The sequence below is a fragment of the Accipiter gentilis genome, chromosome 31 (genome assembly GCF_929443795.1).
Source record: "Accipiter gentilis chromosome 31, bAccGen1.1, whole genome shotgun sequence".
Lineage (NCBI taxonomy): Eukaryota > Metazoa > Chordata > Aves > Accipitriformes > Accipitridae > Astur > Astur gentilis.
This window is the reverse complement of record NC_064910.1, coordinates 18,292,770-18,307,662: the sequence shown is the minus strand read 5'-3', so window position 1 is coordinate 18,307,662 and position 14,893 is coordinate 18,292,770. Positions and strand designations below refer to the sequence as shown.

Below are 14,893 nucleotides of genomic sequence, written 5' to 3'. Positions count from 1 at the left end.
GAAGTTTTATTCTACTTCCTAATCCACCTTCAAACACACAAGAATAACAGTTTTCAGGATGCAATACTTCTCTGAATTTCAAGGTGTCCCCATTCAGTTTGTGTTTGGAGAAAACACTAGAGGCTAAATCAGAAACACAGATCAGAAATCAGTGCTGTTTACAGAGGCCTGAAGTACGTGATTCCCTTTACGCCACTTAGGTACAATTACATCGAAGCAACCCCAGGCTAACGCCTGAGCAAAAGCTTCTTCTCTTCTGAGTAGTCCCACCTACATTCATACCTTCTTGTGTAACTCCCCTCACCTTTCCAGTGTGAGGAATCCTCTTGATTCAGCAAGTGATGGTTGCACGTGTGTGCAGAGAGGACTCGGAAAGGGCGACCCAGCGAATAGGGAAGGAGCCACGCTGCCGGGGTTCGCTCCCGAATTACTGCACAGCTACTGGCTCAGGTACAGCTGCCTTACAATGCAATGAACTCTCCATTTTTCCATGCTCTAGTTAAGATAAAATAACCCCACAAACCAGCATCTCCTTGCTATTATTCCCTCCATTATAACAATGATTTATCCCAGTCGATATTAACATCATTTTGTCTGTCGTATTTATGCCTGCCGTATTTATGGCCAGAGCAACAGTTCTCTGAAGAAAGGATGATTGTTAAAACATCCTCTCTCTTCAGGAGGTTGAGCTGATTTCACAATACTTTCTTTTTCACCATATGCCTGAGTTGTCTCTAGGCAGACCACTGACACAAACAGGTTGCTATATAATTTTCCTCCTTCTCCTTTCTAATTATTCAGGTTTGCTTTAAAAAGTCATTTGTGTTTGTGTGTCCCTGCTGCCGCTTGTCTCTTCTAGCCCCACTCCCCCTTCCACCGCACGATCCTGTCCTTGAGCAGGTCAAACCCTTAGCAACAGAAAGCAAATTTGTATGCAGTCTGAAAGGAGCATAGCAGAACTCCTTCTCTAATAGCACACTATTCATATCAAAAGTCCATATTAGTGACAAGGGAATTAAAAAAAAAAGAGAGAGAGAGAAAAAAAACCCCAAGAATTGCCATACCAATCAGACCTGTTGTCCGCCTGGTCCGGTATCCTTTCTCTGACAGCACTCAGTACCTGCTTCAGAGGAAGGTGCAAGAAATCTTGTAATTATAGAATAACCTGATTAATACAGGAAGTTTCGTCCTAGCCCTTGGCAGTCAGCAGCTGACTCACCCGCTTGTCTGAAACATATGATTTTATATCTGCTCTAATTTTTTTTTTTTTTTTTCAATCCTATGTCATTTAATAGTGGAAGTCTCGTTACAAATGTGTATTGCAAATGTACATTTGAATCCTGTGAAGCGTTTTAGGCTTTACTGTAACCTGTAGCTGAGAGTTATATTTGCTAATTATATAGGTTGTACTATTTTTATCACCGTTAAACTGCCTGCCATTCAATCTCATTGGATGTCCCTTTTAGGGACGTGGGAATAACTGGGCCAGAGAGCGTGATTCCGCTGCCTGCTCCCTCGGCTCCTCACCTGGGAGTGGAGATGCCCGAAGCGGCACACACCGCAGTCAGCCTTTGGCTTGAGGCGTTATCCTGGCACACACAGAGCCTCCATTCACATCCCTCATCTGAATCGGAAGGAGAAGAAAATGAATCTTCTTTTCGACAGCCTGCATAAGTGCAAGTGCTCTTATGCCAGCTGGGGGAGGACAGAGCAGCAGCAGCGATGTTGCTCCTGTTTTTTGCGAATGCCACATAAATCCTTCAGTGAACCTCGTCAACGTTGTTTCTGTACTTAGAGATGAAGGAGTGTAATGCATTCAGTAAAGTGCTATATAACACCATACCTACAGGGCAGAAGGTGGCTCCTGTGGCTTTAAACTTTCATTATGGCCTTAGGTACTAAGGTAGTCGTAGGTACAAATAACAGCAGCCTTTTCAAAACCCAGGAAGATGAACAATACTGCAACAACAATCAAGGCTTTCACTATATTTTATATCTTTTGATTGTTTTCAGAACCTTCTGACAGAGTAAACCCCAGAGAAATATTCTGAGAATGGACTAAACCACCAACAGGCATGTACGACCTGCAGAACGTATGGACAAGAAGGTTTAGGGTAGGGCTTGACACACCAAAGAAAATTTAAAAAAAAAAAAAAAAAAAGTCTGATCCTCTTCCGTGCTTATTTATTTTGAAGTAAACTGATTAGCAGGCTGTGAGCCTCAGTTTTGCATCTGGCATAAATTAGCGGCCCTTAATAAGCAGGATGCTTGATTGATATGCCATTAATATCATCAACGATTGTGTTCTGTCATTCCACACAGCTGGCCAGCTAGGAGAACTGGGTGTACAAGGAGGACCACGCAGACCAGACAGGATGCACGCAACACGCACAGAGGCTCTCCACCTTTCAGAAACATCAACGAGCTTCCTCTTCTAAGCAGAGCAAGCGCTGCAAGAGTAAGTTGAAGACTACTAAAGAAAATTTAGATAAGTATAGGAGGATATATTTAGATGAGTATAGGAGGATAACACGGCTTTGCTGTATTGTAAAGAAATATTGTGCTTCGAGAATTTAGGATGTTGTGAGCTGCACTAGCTACCAAAGAACACAAACACGTTAGCTCTGTTTTAAGCATGAGGCAAAAGTTGGCATTCAAGAATTTCATATTTTGGGAATAGCATAGTTACTAAGACAAGCAAGGACAACCAAAATGTAATGATTTCACAAGCCAAAAATCATGGAGCTGATATTACATGCAGGATAACATACCTTAGAGGACAAAAGAATTAAGTTTGCCAGATACACCTGGAAGAAGTCTGGAAAAACTTAGTGTTACTAAATACAAAAGCAGCAGTGAAAAACAACTTTCCAGTCTGAAAGGAGCATAGCAGAACTCCTTCTCTAATAGCACACTATTCATATCAAAAATCCATATTAGTGACAAGGGAATTAAAAAAAAAAAATGCGCTCAAGATATCAAAATATGTTGTGGCACGTTCAACTGGCATAGCAACCATGTCATACTAACACAACAGAATTCGGAAAGACTTCTGACAAGTAGGTCTCTCCCGGCTCTGCTGTGCGCTCTGGGGACTGACCTGTGGTTTCAAGCCAAGCAGTAATGCTGCAGGCTTTGATCTCTGGGTGTGCTGCCTTTTATCTCACGCCTGGGGTCCCAGCTGTTTGCTCAGTTTATTCCAGACTGGAGCACAGAAGCAAGCTAATATGCATGAAGTACAGATGGTCAGGGTCCTTGGAGTAAAATAGGGAGCAAATCAAACTGGTAATGCAGACAGACCTTGTCATCCTCTCTGAGGAAATGACAAGAGTTAAAGTAAACATGATCAATAGCATCTCTTGCAAATAAGGATATGGCAACATGGTGACCTAACAGACCCCTCTAAAAATTTATTTTAAGAGTGTAATAACTAACTACACCTTAGTGGGACCACTGTGCTTTGAGTCCACATAGGAAGGGCTACGCTTCCTTTCAGTTAATTCCATTTCAGACTCTAGTCTTTATTTGAATGATAGAAGCCAGATCCACAAAAATACCAAAGTACTTTTGACCTTAGGAATTAAATAGGAATAGGAATCAAAAGGGTGTGACTTTCCACAACAGCAAATCTTACTTCAACTTGCACATTAGACTGCAGCTGTAGGGCAGCTTAAGCCAACACAAGTTGGTCGCAACCTTGTTCCCACGAGTCAGGTATTTCAGTGTGTCAGTAAAGCTGCTCATCGCCTGGCATTAGCCATGCTCCAAGCAGGAGGTTGGACCAGCTGACCTTCAGAGGTTTCTTCCATCCTAAACTATTCTGCAACTCTGTGGGACCATGTGGAACACTGGCTTAGGGAGCTAAACTGACATAAAATTTATAGCTTTCTCTGTAGGATTCATTTTTTATTAGTTTTTGCCAGTTTATTTCCCTCTATCAACTCCCCTTCAGGTCTGACAAGCAGCAAGACTGACACAAAGGACAAAAATATACAGGTCTGAAAATCAGTAAGATCATAGCAGTGGCGACTTAGGCAAGCTGAAATTGCCATAAGGCTAAACCTTCTGTGGACAAAATCAACCCAAACCTTCCTGCTTTGCATGGTATCTCCCTGAAACCCTGTATTCACACCAAATACCTTTTCAGTAAGCTTCATGTTTGTATTCAAACCAGTGTTACAGAAATGTCTCATAATCATATACTACACAGCGTATATAATAAATGCAAAGAAAATAGGCCTTTAAAATGGTTAGATGTACACTGCAAACTATTTCATGTTAAAGGTCCATCTTAATACAGCTTGTGCAGTACAGAAACACACTGGAAGAATACTAGATGATTGTCATCCTCCCATACCGAAATGTATTACTTATCTCATAAGGCTATTTCAAGTAAAAGTGGCAAGTTAAAAGGGAATGGGTGAAGTTCTGAAACTTTAATTTACCATGGCCTAAACTTAAGAAAAAGTGTTTTAGAGGTTGGCAAAATGACCCCGGTTGTGCCATCTGTACAGAAGAGATAATGAATTGATAGCAACATCTCAAAATATTTTGATAAAAGGCTCTGCACACACTCTTACAAAAGTGCTGCCTGGCAGTGGAAGCTGCCCTTGATTAGCTCAGGCCATGGGGGCTTTCAGGAATTTGAAAGAAACCAAATTTGCTTCAGCAGAAAGAATAAACTTCTCTTCCCATTCACGCCTTAAAGCATTTGCACCAACACTATATAATTACTTTTCATTTCACCAAAAGATTCTCCTGGATTCTCTGTTCCTCCCACAATTTCAAAATTACAATATGTCTGCTTACAGTTGAATGGATATGTACATATGGCATGAAGTAAATTATTTAACTAAAAAGCAGTTAATGCTGCTATGAATTATGTTATTTGCTTGTACAGAACTCATGCACACATTTCATTGTGATAATACCTGGTTTATACATCTTTAATCAAAACCAAGCGAAGGATTTGAATTGCTTTTTCTCCTTCAGTGTGATGCAATTTGTTAATCTGTATGGCTATAAAAACCCTTGGAGACAATATGAGATGCTATCTTGCTGATCTCTCTCCTGCCTTTATTGACATAACTGTCAACCATCATCTCACTATTTCATTCCTAAAATCCAGGGGTGAAAAATGAAGGAAAGAAAATTAAATTCAGTTTTCATTTATGTGGTTTCATGTAGTATTTGCAAAAGCAGTCATTTTGAAAGCCAGAGAGGGCTTCTCCTTGGCCAAATAACAGGCACTGTAAGGACAGGTACCACATACCTCGACAGAGGAATTGCTGGCCAAGTCACTAGGTATATTCAGACTTTGGTCATTCTTCTAAAATGAAGATAGATGTCACGTAACTACCCAGTCACATCACAGTAGCTACCTGGGCTGATGTTCACTAGTAACGGTGGATAGCTGGTGATTTGGTACAGCAGTACATGGTTCCAAATGGGTTCCTGATTTCATTCCATTTCTGAAGGTACTGGCTTTTAATGCATCCCAGGGGACTGCCATTTCACGTAAGATACACCATTACTCTGGAGACATGGCTAGTGCATGTGTTACAGCCAATGCTGTTTCTTTAAAACATTCGATACAAGAATATGCACTATAACTCACGCAACGTGTACATACGAGGCATTGTTCAACTTGCACCTAAGACTGCTCTCATATATTGGTGGGTAAGAAAGCCTGGCACAAAATATCAAAGGCTTCTGCAGATCAGCTTCCTCAGAGGTCTCATTCTCTACACCCCTTAAAGCAGCCTATTTTTTTCCCACATGCAGAGAAAAATGGAAGAAAGACCACGGCCCGAAAGAGAATGGAGAGCAAGCACCTTATAAAAGCATGGAAAAAAACCCCCAACCACCACAAGATAACAACAACAACAAGCCCAACATTACTTAAGGCATAATTTTGCACTGCCTGTTATGGATTTTTGTTCCTAGATGCAGTTTTCTGCATCTGAGAGAGGGATATGGCACTTTAAGGTACTAAAAGGCAATCCAAAAAATAAACAAAATAATCATTAGCTGCCGAGAATTAGAAAACACTCCCAAATTGCAAAATTAATGAATACTAATGCACTGCATTTTGTAAACCGCAGCTGTTTATAGCTACATAACAAGTGCAGCATCCCATTATGCGACCAGTGAGAAAAGAGAAGGAATCAAATGTGGTGCCTGTCTTCAGAAGCAGGATATTAATTTTTCAAATTAATCTCAGTCACACAGAGGAGAAAACACCAACAGTGTGCAGAAAAAAATGGACACCCAAGGTGTGCAGGTCCCTTCACTAACTAGAGTAACAGAAGAAGCAGAGTCATATCTGCACAGTACTTCGGAGGCTCACCTGTACTTCTTGACAAGCCTAATTAGTTCAGGCAGAAAACCTATGCTAATACAGTTATATCGTGCCTGGCATTCAGCTTCACGTTGTCCAGTGCTGCACCCGGTGTCTTACAGACATGCAAAGCATGACAAATACTTGTTCAAGGAAGAAAACGACATTTCAAAGTCAGCTTTTGAGCCCTCATTAACCCAGACAACTTGCTCCAATTTGGGCAGGTCTGAAATTGCTCTAAATCTTGAAAGCCTGCAGGACACCACGCTGCTACAGATCTTGCTTTGGCTCCAAAAGCAAATGCCTCCTAGGAAGCCAAGGCACGCACCCTGGGCAAAGGAGGGAGGAGGAAAAAGCAGAGCTCTTATGCTGTACAATTCTATTTTTGCAGATGAAAGTTCTTGTGTGAATTAAGGGCTTCTAATGGTCAATTTAAAATAAGTCTGATGCTTCCACTCTGTGTTGAAGGAAAGAATTCTAATTCTCATCCAGAACTTTTTTAAGCACCTACAAGTTTCTAAAGATAAACATAAAAATGAAATAACAATTAAAAAAAGCAACCCTTCACATGAGTAGAATCAAAATGCTAGCCTTAAAAATGGGATGTAAGCTAAAGCAATTAATGCTGCAAAATCAGGCACCAGTGCTGCTAACTCACCACCATCACCCCTTTTTAGTGAAGAAGTTCCAAAGCCACATAAGAGTAGATTTGCTAGAACAGCAAACCATATTTTATCCAAGCCACTTCAGTGATTTTAAAGAATAATTATGAGCAGTTTTCACTGGGAAAAGCCAACTGTGTTTACGATCACATCATCGACATTGACATTTATTTTGCAAACCTTTAAATTCAGAGCTAAAGGACTATGGGCAATCTAAGAATTAGGATATTTACCATACAGGATCAAAATATACAGTTTCTCATTACCAGTATAATGAATATATTAAACAAACAGCTCACATGGCAGAGATGGAGGAGAATTATTAGTCTCAGTCAGAACTGACCTTTTCCCTCATTCTTTAAACATGGCATTTTTAGTTTTTGGGTTTTTTTGTTAATGACATTTGCTGTAATTCCTTGACGAATTACAGGTCCTTATATTATCAGCGTTTTCTTGGGTAAATGAGATAACCAAGTACCAAAACAAGGTGTGGTAAAGTACAGTCAGAACTATTTCTGTGCAACAAATCAAAACAGTGTAGGGCTGAAACAGGAATTAGGATTCCAAGGAGATAGTCAAGAGCAGGGCTGCAGACTGCACAGCTGACACTGCCCACTTACTTGATGAAGTAGTCTCTTCCATCTCTGTTTGCCGTCATCTCCCATCCATAAGGTGTCCCCTGGTTCAAGCTCCAGGTCCCTGAAGGGTGAGGCCAGCCTGAAGACTTGTTCCTGTGGCTGCAATTTTGGGAGGGGTAGGGGGGGAAGAGAGGAAAAAAAAAAAAAAGTTATTTGTCAGTTGTATTTATTCTTCCAACTTACTTATTTCACATCACTCACTCAGCATCCAAATACTTTCACAGCTGTGAAATATACAGCCAAAACCCAGGCAAGGAAAAACAGGTTAGCAGGTCTACTTATGTTTGTAATAGTCTTCCAGTCAGTGGAAAGATACACTGTCATTTCTAACCGTCTTTGAGTTCAAGCCTTTGGCCGGTGTATCTGTCATACCCCATCAGTCTTACATCCACAATACTCATTTTCAACCGTTTTTAATACAAGGGACGGGGAGCATTTCCATTCATTGCCATCCCCTGTTCAAATGCCAGCTCTCAGAACAGCCTTTGCAAAAAAATCCAACAAACCAAACCAAACCCGACGCACCGCACGGCTGCAGACCACACGCGTGGTGCGCTACCTGGCGCGAGAAGGAACATCAACACCCATACTCGCCGCTAGCAAACCATTTTTTGTTTCATGTGTTGGAACGAAGGAAGGCTGTAAGACTTCTGCATACGGATGCTGAATTGATTCAATTTGCAGATGTTGTTGCACGTGATTGCTGTCCATTAAGCTCTTCCTCCAAATAACTTTTAAAAGGCTGCAGTATCTCCGAGCACACACAGTTCCATACCGCTGCTCGAGCACTCTCTGCTGGTATTCCCGCTGCTGAGCAAGGGCCAAGTCATGCCAGCTTAAATAAAGGAGTAACTTCCACTGCTCTCCTAACTAAGGGAGGTACAGCAGCACTCCCAAGTGACAGTATTTCCCCACTAGATCAGGATCATTTTGTGAGGTGCCATCTACTGACTCCATATACAAAAAAGAGACAGCTAGCAAGAATCCCCCACAGTTTCCCACAGGAACCTCCAACTTTTGTACTATGTTTCACCCCTCACTGGCAGGAATTAAGCTAGATGTTACCACACATTCCCACTTTCTGCTGTGGGACTTAGAGGTACAGAAGGCCACAAGTAGGTCTTTCAGCAAAATTAATCAAGTCATTAATGTCTACGTATAATCTGAATAAGAGAAAGAGCAGGAAAGGAGGCAGGGCAACCAAAGATGCTAAAGACTGGCTGAGAGCACATCACAGACAGGCAAAGATGAATCCGCACACAGCACTGAATACACCCTGAAATTTAGACAGGCAAACCAAAACCACACAGAATACAAGCAAGTTTTGAATTAGTTGCCTTCTCTCTCTCTGCCTTTTCTCGACCCATCCAACATATTACAGCTCAGTTTTACTTGCTAGATTTAAGTTCAAATGCTAGCAAGGAACTTACTATCTCTTGCCTTAGAGATGTAAGAATTACATCTTATTTCCTTTAGAGAAACAGAGCACAATGTAACCTGATGAACACTCTTCTGAAGGAACAGAATTGGTCTCCTTGGACGACTCAACAATTCATTGCAAATTGCTAAACTCAACAAAGTTGTACATAGTTAATCTTTCCCAAAGGGGGAATGCATCATTAAAAACAAACTAGCTTCTTCCCCCTCCCCCTTTATTTGAAGGATTAATCACTACTGAGAAAAGATATGGTGCTTCAAAATATAATTTACAAGTAAAGCATTACAATGGAGTGCTAGGTACCATCTGATTTACCTATTACATTAAGTTCTCTATCTTCAAGGAGTAGAAAAACACTTCTGTTAGCATATTCAAAAATGGGTATTTGCCATAAGACATGGCTTAAGTCTAATATTTGAACATGCTAGAAATCTTAATAAAATTACAGTTACTCATGGCTAATGAAACACATAAATGTCAGATATGCTACACTACCCCAGATAAATGCAAGTAACTCATTCCTCATCAAAGGAATAAACTAAAAAACAGGCATCTGAGGAAAGAAAACAAATACTTTCAACACTCTCTCACGCAGTTTCATGTAAAGTTGAGCTTAAGCATTCTTGTTTCTCCATATGCTCGACAGAGGGAGAAAGGCTGGTCCCTTCTTCTACATGGGAATCATCCTACAATCTAAGAGTGACAGCTTAACTACATCTGTAGACTTCAAATTACACTTTAGAGTATTTGGGATCCTAAACACTGCAGTTAACCAAATAAAGTAGAAAGTAACCTATTTTATCTGGACTGTAAAGGGATACCTGTGCATTGAACAACTTTTCACTTTAAATGTGTTTCACAACCTCTGTGCGATAGTTTCTCCATCTGTAAAATGGACACAGTCACATTTAAATTCCCACGTAAACCACATCAAACTTCTATTATCAGATAATTTATAGGAGCGCAGGGCAGCGATGATGATCAATACTACTCCTCTCTGCATTCAAACTAAGGGCTCATCTTTGTATGCATTATAACATTAGTGGATTTTAAGGTAAATGTAATTCCTCTGAAAGCTTGTGTTAAGCCCTTAAAACATTAATGGTGTCAGAACCTTTCATATATGATGGGTAATAACTGTCCTGCTTAACTAGAGATATGTCTGTATCTGATCTAGTCCTCCAGACTTTCTTATAATCAGTGGGAGAGAAATTAGCACTTGAGACACAATATACACCTACATTAGATGTGTGCAACTTCAACGAGATGGCTCCAGAAGAAAAAAATAAAAAAACAATGTTTCCTATAGTCCTTGTACAATTCAATAATAACCACTCACGTCATAACAACAAAACAAGGATTTTTACGTTCAACGGTGATCAGCACTGGTGATTCCCAGCTGCCTATACAGTCTGAAAAAATGAGCGAATGAACTGCATTATTTCTTTTTGTGCACCCCCATCCACTTGTTGAATATTATTCTGCTTGTCTGCCAGGATTCTGTTCAATTGCCACTACGAAGGGCAAAAGATGGCAAAGATGAGATAAATGCCAGAAGGAACATCAAAAGCTCCAGAGGAAACCATAAGCAGATCAGGCCTTTCACCTGGGGGAAGCACAAAGGCATCTTGGCAGGCTTTAAGTCAAGAGGATGCCTCGGTGGCGAGGAATATCATCACCCAGTACAAATCCTACCTCACTGCAGGTGATCTCGGATAAATCCCTCAGCTTGCTGATCACCATTTGCCATTTCCTTCCCTCACAGGCAAAGGAGGAGCAGCATACCAAGACTGCCTAGGTTTGTGGAAGACTTGCACGCTTCCAAAGACCAGAGAGAGAAAGAAAACACGCCTTCTGCCTCAGCAAGTCCACCTGCAGAGGAAGCACTGGCACCGCTATAACTCACTGCTTGCCATCCATCACCACCCCTGCTGGCTCACGGCAATCGGACCTGCTGCAGCACGGCTCTTAGGTGGCAAACTTCACCGTGAGAGCTTAGGCCAGCATCACGCCAGCACGTCTGAGAACACGGCAGCGTTAGCTACAATATCCCATCAACCTGCTTGTGACGTTCTTGCTGCAGCAGTATAAAACCTGACCCCTCTGAAATGCTTCACGTTGAACAATCGGTTCATTAGATGCTTCATGTTGAACAATCAGTTCATTAGATCACCAACGCGGCGTATAAGGAGCCACCATGCCCTATGGAGGGACCTTCTGACTGAGAACGCAATAGCCGTGCCACAGCGAACATCCTCAGGTCAGACGTTTTTCTGTCCCATGCTTGAGGCACGACTGAAACATGAGTTCATACGTAAAGTCTCCTGTACTGTATCAGCAGTAAGCCACTTCCATGATATGCGGAACATACTCAGCATAAACCACGGTACAAACAAGAAGTGAAAGTCTGTAATAGTATCCACCTCTTTTTTCAAAGATCAAAACTAGAACAGTTTGAATTTTTAAAGCATACTATTAGAGCCTAATGTCCAGACCAGTTTAATGTTAATGCTGAAAGGAGAAAGCAACACCATTCATTTTTTAAGACACTGAAAAATCAAACATTTAAATTTTCTGGAAAATTCAATTTAAAAAAAAAAAAAAGCATCTACAGAGTCAGACAATAAGCATTTAAATTTTGCCCAGAAGTTTTTTTCTTTTAACCAGCAACTGGAGATTCCTCTCAATAGGTCTTTGTTACAGAAATCTTGACAGACTTTTTAATTCTACCAATAGCCCAAGCCTGTAAATTTTTTTATAAGTGTAGTGCTTCCCTGAAGTGGTGGAAATGAAGCTCTCGGGCTATAATTTTACAACAGCATAAACTAGCACTGACACAAAAGCAGCATTCCTGTCCTCCTGGCAACAGACAGTCCTACATCACATCACAGTTGCTCTTGAGTCAGTGGAAGTAAACTGGTTCACCTTAAAACTAGCGGCTATTTTTTCCATTCAGATTCATCTCTGCCTACTCCGTGGCCTCACAGATGGCCACATGGCAGCAAAAATGAAGGGCAGGACAAAAACTGCCCGCTTCAGATAGTCCTCAGGCAAAGACAAGACAGAAAGCACTCCACTAAAACAGAATGCCCCAACTGTATTTAGCATATTTAATGTCTACTGGGGCATAACACACCGTATACAGGAATAGTGTGCCTACCCACCCCAAAGACGGACATCATGTTTACGTTTACCCTTTTCCATGGACAAGGGACACCAAAATCCTTGTTACCTTAGGAATGATGTTTCACACAGAGTTGGGAGGTCTGCCATATTACTGGGGTAGTTTTTACTCCCTTGCTGAAGAATGCCAGCTTGCACTCTGCTGACGGATTGAACACAGCAGTAAAAAGTAGCAGCAACCTTGAAACTCTCCACTGCTCTTTTTTGGGGGAATAATTTGAAGAAGGCAGAAACCCGGTTAGTGTTGGTCAGTGACCTTCATTCCCGCTCCCTGCAATCCTTCACTGGGCGAGAAGAGGACGCATTTTTTTAATTTGTTTGGGGTTTGGTAGCTCTCTCATTCCATGATCATCACTTTCCCTGATTGACACTGGCATGATAAAGGTGTCCATCTGTATTCTCATGGCTCTCTGCCACTTTCTGTTTGATGCTCTCTCACTTTTGCAGCGGTGAACAATTTCTCCTTTTTTACCTTCTCCATGTCACTTACAATTCAGCAGAGCTCTAACATACCCCGCCAGCAACCTCAACAGTCTCCACCGCAGGCTCAGGAGTCCTGACCTATACAGCTGTTCCTCGTACAAAGGTTTTCACAGGCTTGATCACTGTCATCATCCTTCTCTGAAATCCTTCCAGTTCTGCGCCTCTGTTGAGACAGGAGTTTGGGCTTGCACTCAGGTTACAGCTTATACTGATGGGCTGCCTCTTTGGTAAAAATCCAGAAGCAGGTATCTCAAGATGTAGTTGAAGACCATCTCTGGCATCTAGGGTCTTAGTGAAGAGCTAGAGATTCAGCTCTATTCTAAAGTAGACATCTGAATTTGCCAGTTTTCTACCCGTGTTGACTAGCCCTCCACTAAGTGTGATTTGGAGCTTTGACATCTGGGTGTAGAGACCAAAATTTGAATTTCAAGCATATGAATCTGGAGATGAATTCTACATCACCCTCTGAAGAACCCTTTGCAACAAACAGTGAGCCCTTACCTTTAAGCTGCTGTGTAACACAATAAAATGGGCAATTTTTATCATCTTATTATTTATTTCCCATTCTATAACCCCTTCCAAAGCACGTAAGAGCACCAAACCTAGTGCAAACACCTTCCAAGCTCCTGGTACCATTAGTTTTAAGTGAGAAATTTTACACTACATTTATCAAATGAGCTCTTTTAATATCAAAAGCTTTAGAATTTGGGGGTAGATACTATCTGTCAATTTATTACCATTTGTTTCAGTGATATGATCTCTAAGATCAATTACTAACTTTTCAGGTTGAGGTATATCTTCCAAAAAGTCCCCAGTAGAGAAGCTCCCCTTGGTAAGCCCCCTCCAACACATGGCTGCAAAAAATACTTATCTTTCTTTATCCTCTGGCCTTATTTTTTCCAAGTGTTGCTTTTACTGAATGAGTATCTGTTAGTTCACAGACTCTAGCAAAAGCTGAAGTTATCCACAGTTTCTGATAGAAATCTTAATAATTGTGTGAAATCTCTGTATGCGGAGCCATGTATAATCCCCCTAAATATAAATAATTTGAAATATTAATATTCTATGCATGTTTCCTCTTTAGTTATTAGTAACATTTTAAGCATCCACCTTGGATTTCCTCTGCTGGATTAAAATAGTATAAAGATTATATTCTAATCTTTTAAAGCAATCCCTTGAAGAACACAGGTGTAACTGCAGTGGATGAGTAAAGTTACAGAACTCGGACTATGAAGAGTCACAGTATAATGCCGCGTTTACCACTTGGATATTTAATGTTTTGGCATCGTCTTGTTTAACATCTTGATTATTCTCATAGTACTTCCTTACTTACAGCACTTCTTTATTCCTGAAAGCACGATCTACAGGGGGGTCGGTGACTGACTCAAGGCTGACCATCCAACATGAATAACTCAGCATTGCTAGTGGACTAATAGCGTTAATACGCTGGCTTCCTTTATGTTACCATACTGAGAAAAACTTCTGAGTTTTGAGTCCTGGTGTGTACCCTGACTTCATTTTAACTCTCTACTGGTATAAAAGCCAGTTCTCTGCCTCCCACATGCCGATACACAAGTCAGTCCCTCTCCAACCCATCATAAAAGGAAGACATGCTGAACAAAAGCCACGTTACACTCCCAAAAGTTGATTGCGAAGGGAGCGGGGCCCCGCAGCTCCCCCCGGGAGGTAAGTCTAGCCACAACAAACCCTAGGAGGTACCGAGGAACATTAGAGGCACAACATTTTGTATTATTAGTTTTTAAAAGTAAGAACACCACAACAAAACTATCTGCAGGGCACGTTTATCTGGGAGTGAGAGACACGCCTGTGACACAAGTGGAGTTCACTAATGGTCTCCTTATGAGATTTAATCTTCTACTGCCTCAGGAACAGAAACCTGCTTTCTCAATCCAGTTCTCACCCACTCCTGTCCCAGAAGACTACTGCACTAAGCTTACCTCCATCCTACCATTTTCAGTTGAAAAAATGATAAAATGAAAGTTTTAAAGACTTTGTTGCTGTACTATCAAGATCAATCATCATACCCTGCTACTGAAACTCTCCTGAGGGGCACTGTACAATAGGAGAGATGTGACGGACAATAATTTCTGGATCCAAGATCAAGGACGCTGAAAGGCTTGTTGTCTCT

At 41.2% G+C, this 14,893-nt stretch overlaps 1 protein-coding gene across 7 annotated transcripts in view; it reads right to left on the bottom strand.

Moving 5' to 3' along the window:
* Positions 1 to 14,893, bottom strand: part of FRMPD4 (FERM and PDZ domain containing 4) — a 410,476-nt gene that overhangs the window by 103,786 nt on the left and 291,797 nt on the right. For all 7 annotated transcript variants that reach the window (XM_049834627.1, XM_049834628.1, XM_049834633.1 and 4 more), the window contains exon 2: positions 7,623 to 7,739. In XM_049834627.1, coding sequence (XP_049690584.1) covers positions 7,623 to 7,739 — 117 coding nt within the window. The remainder of the gene's footprint in view (positions 1 to 7,622; positions 7,740 to 14,893) is intronic.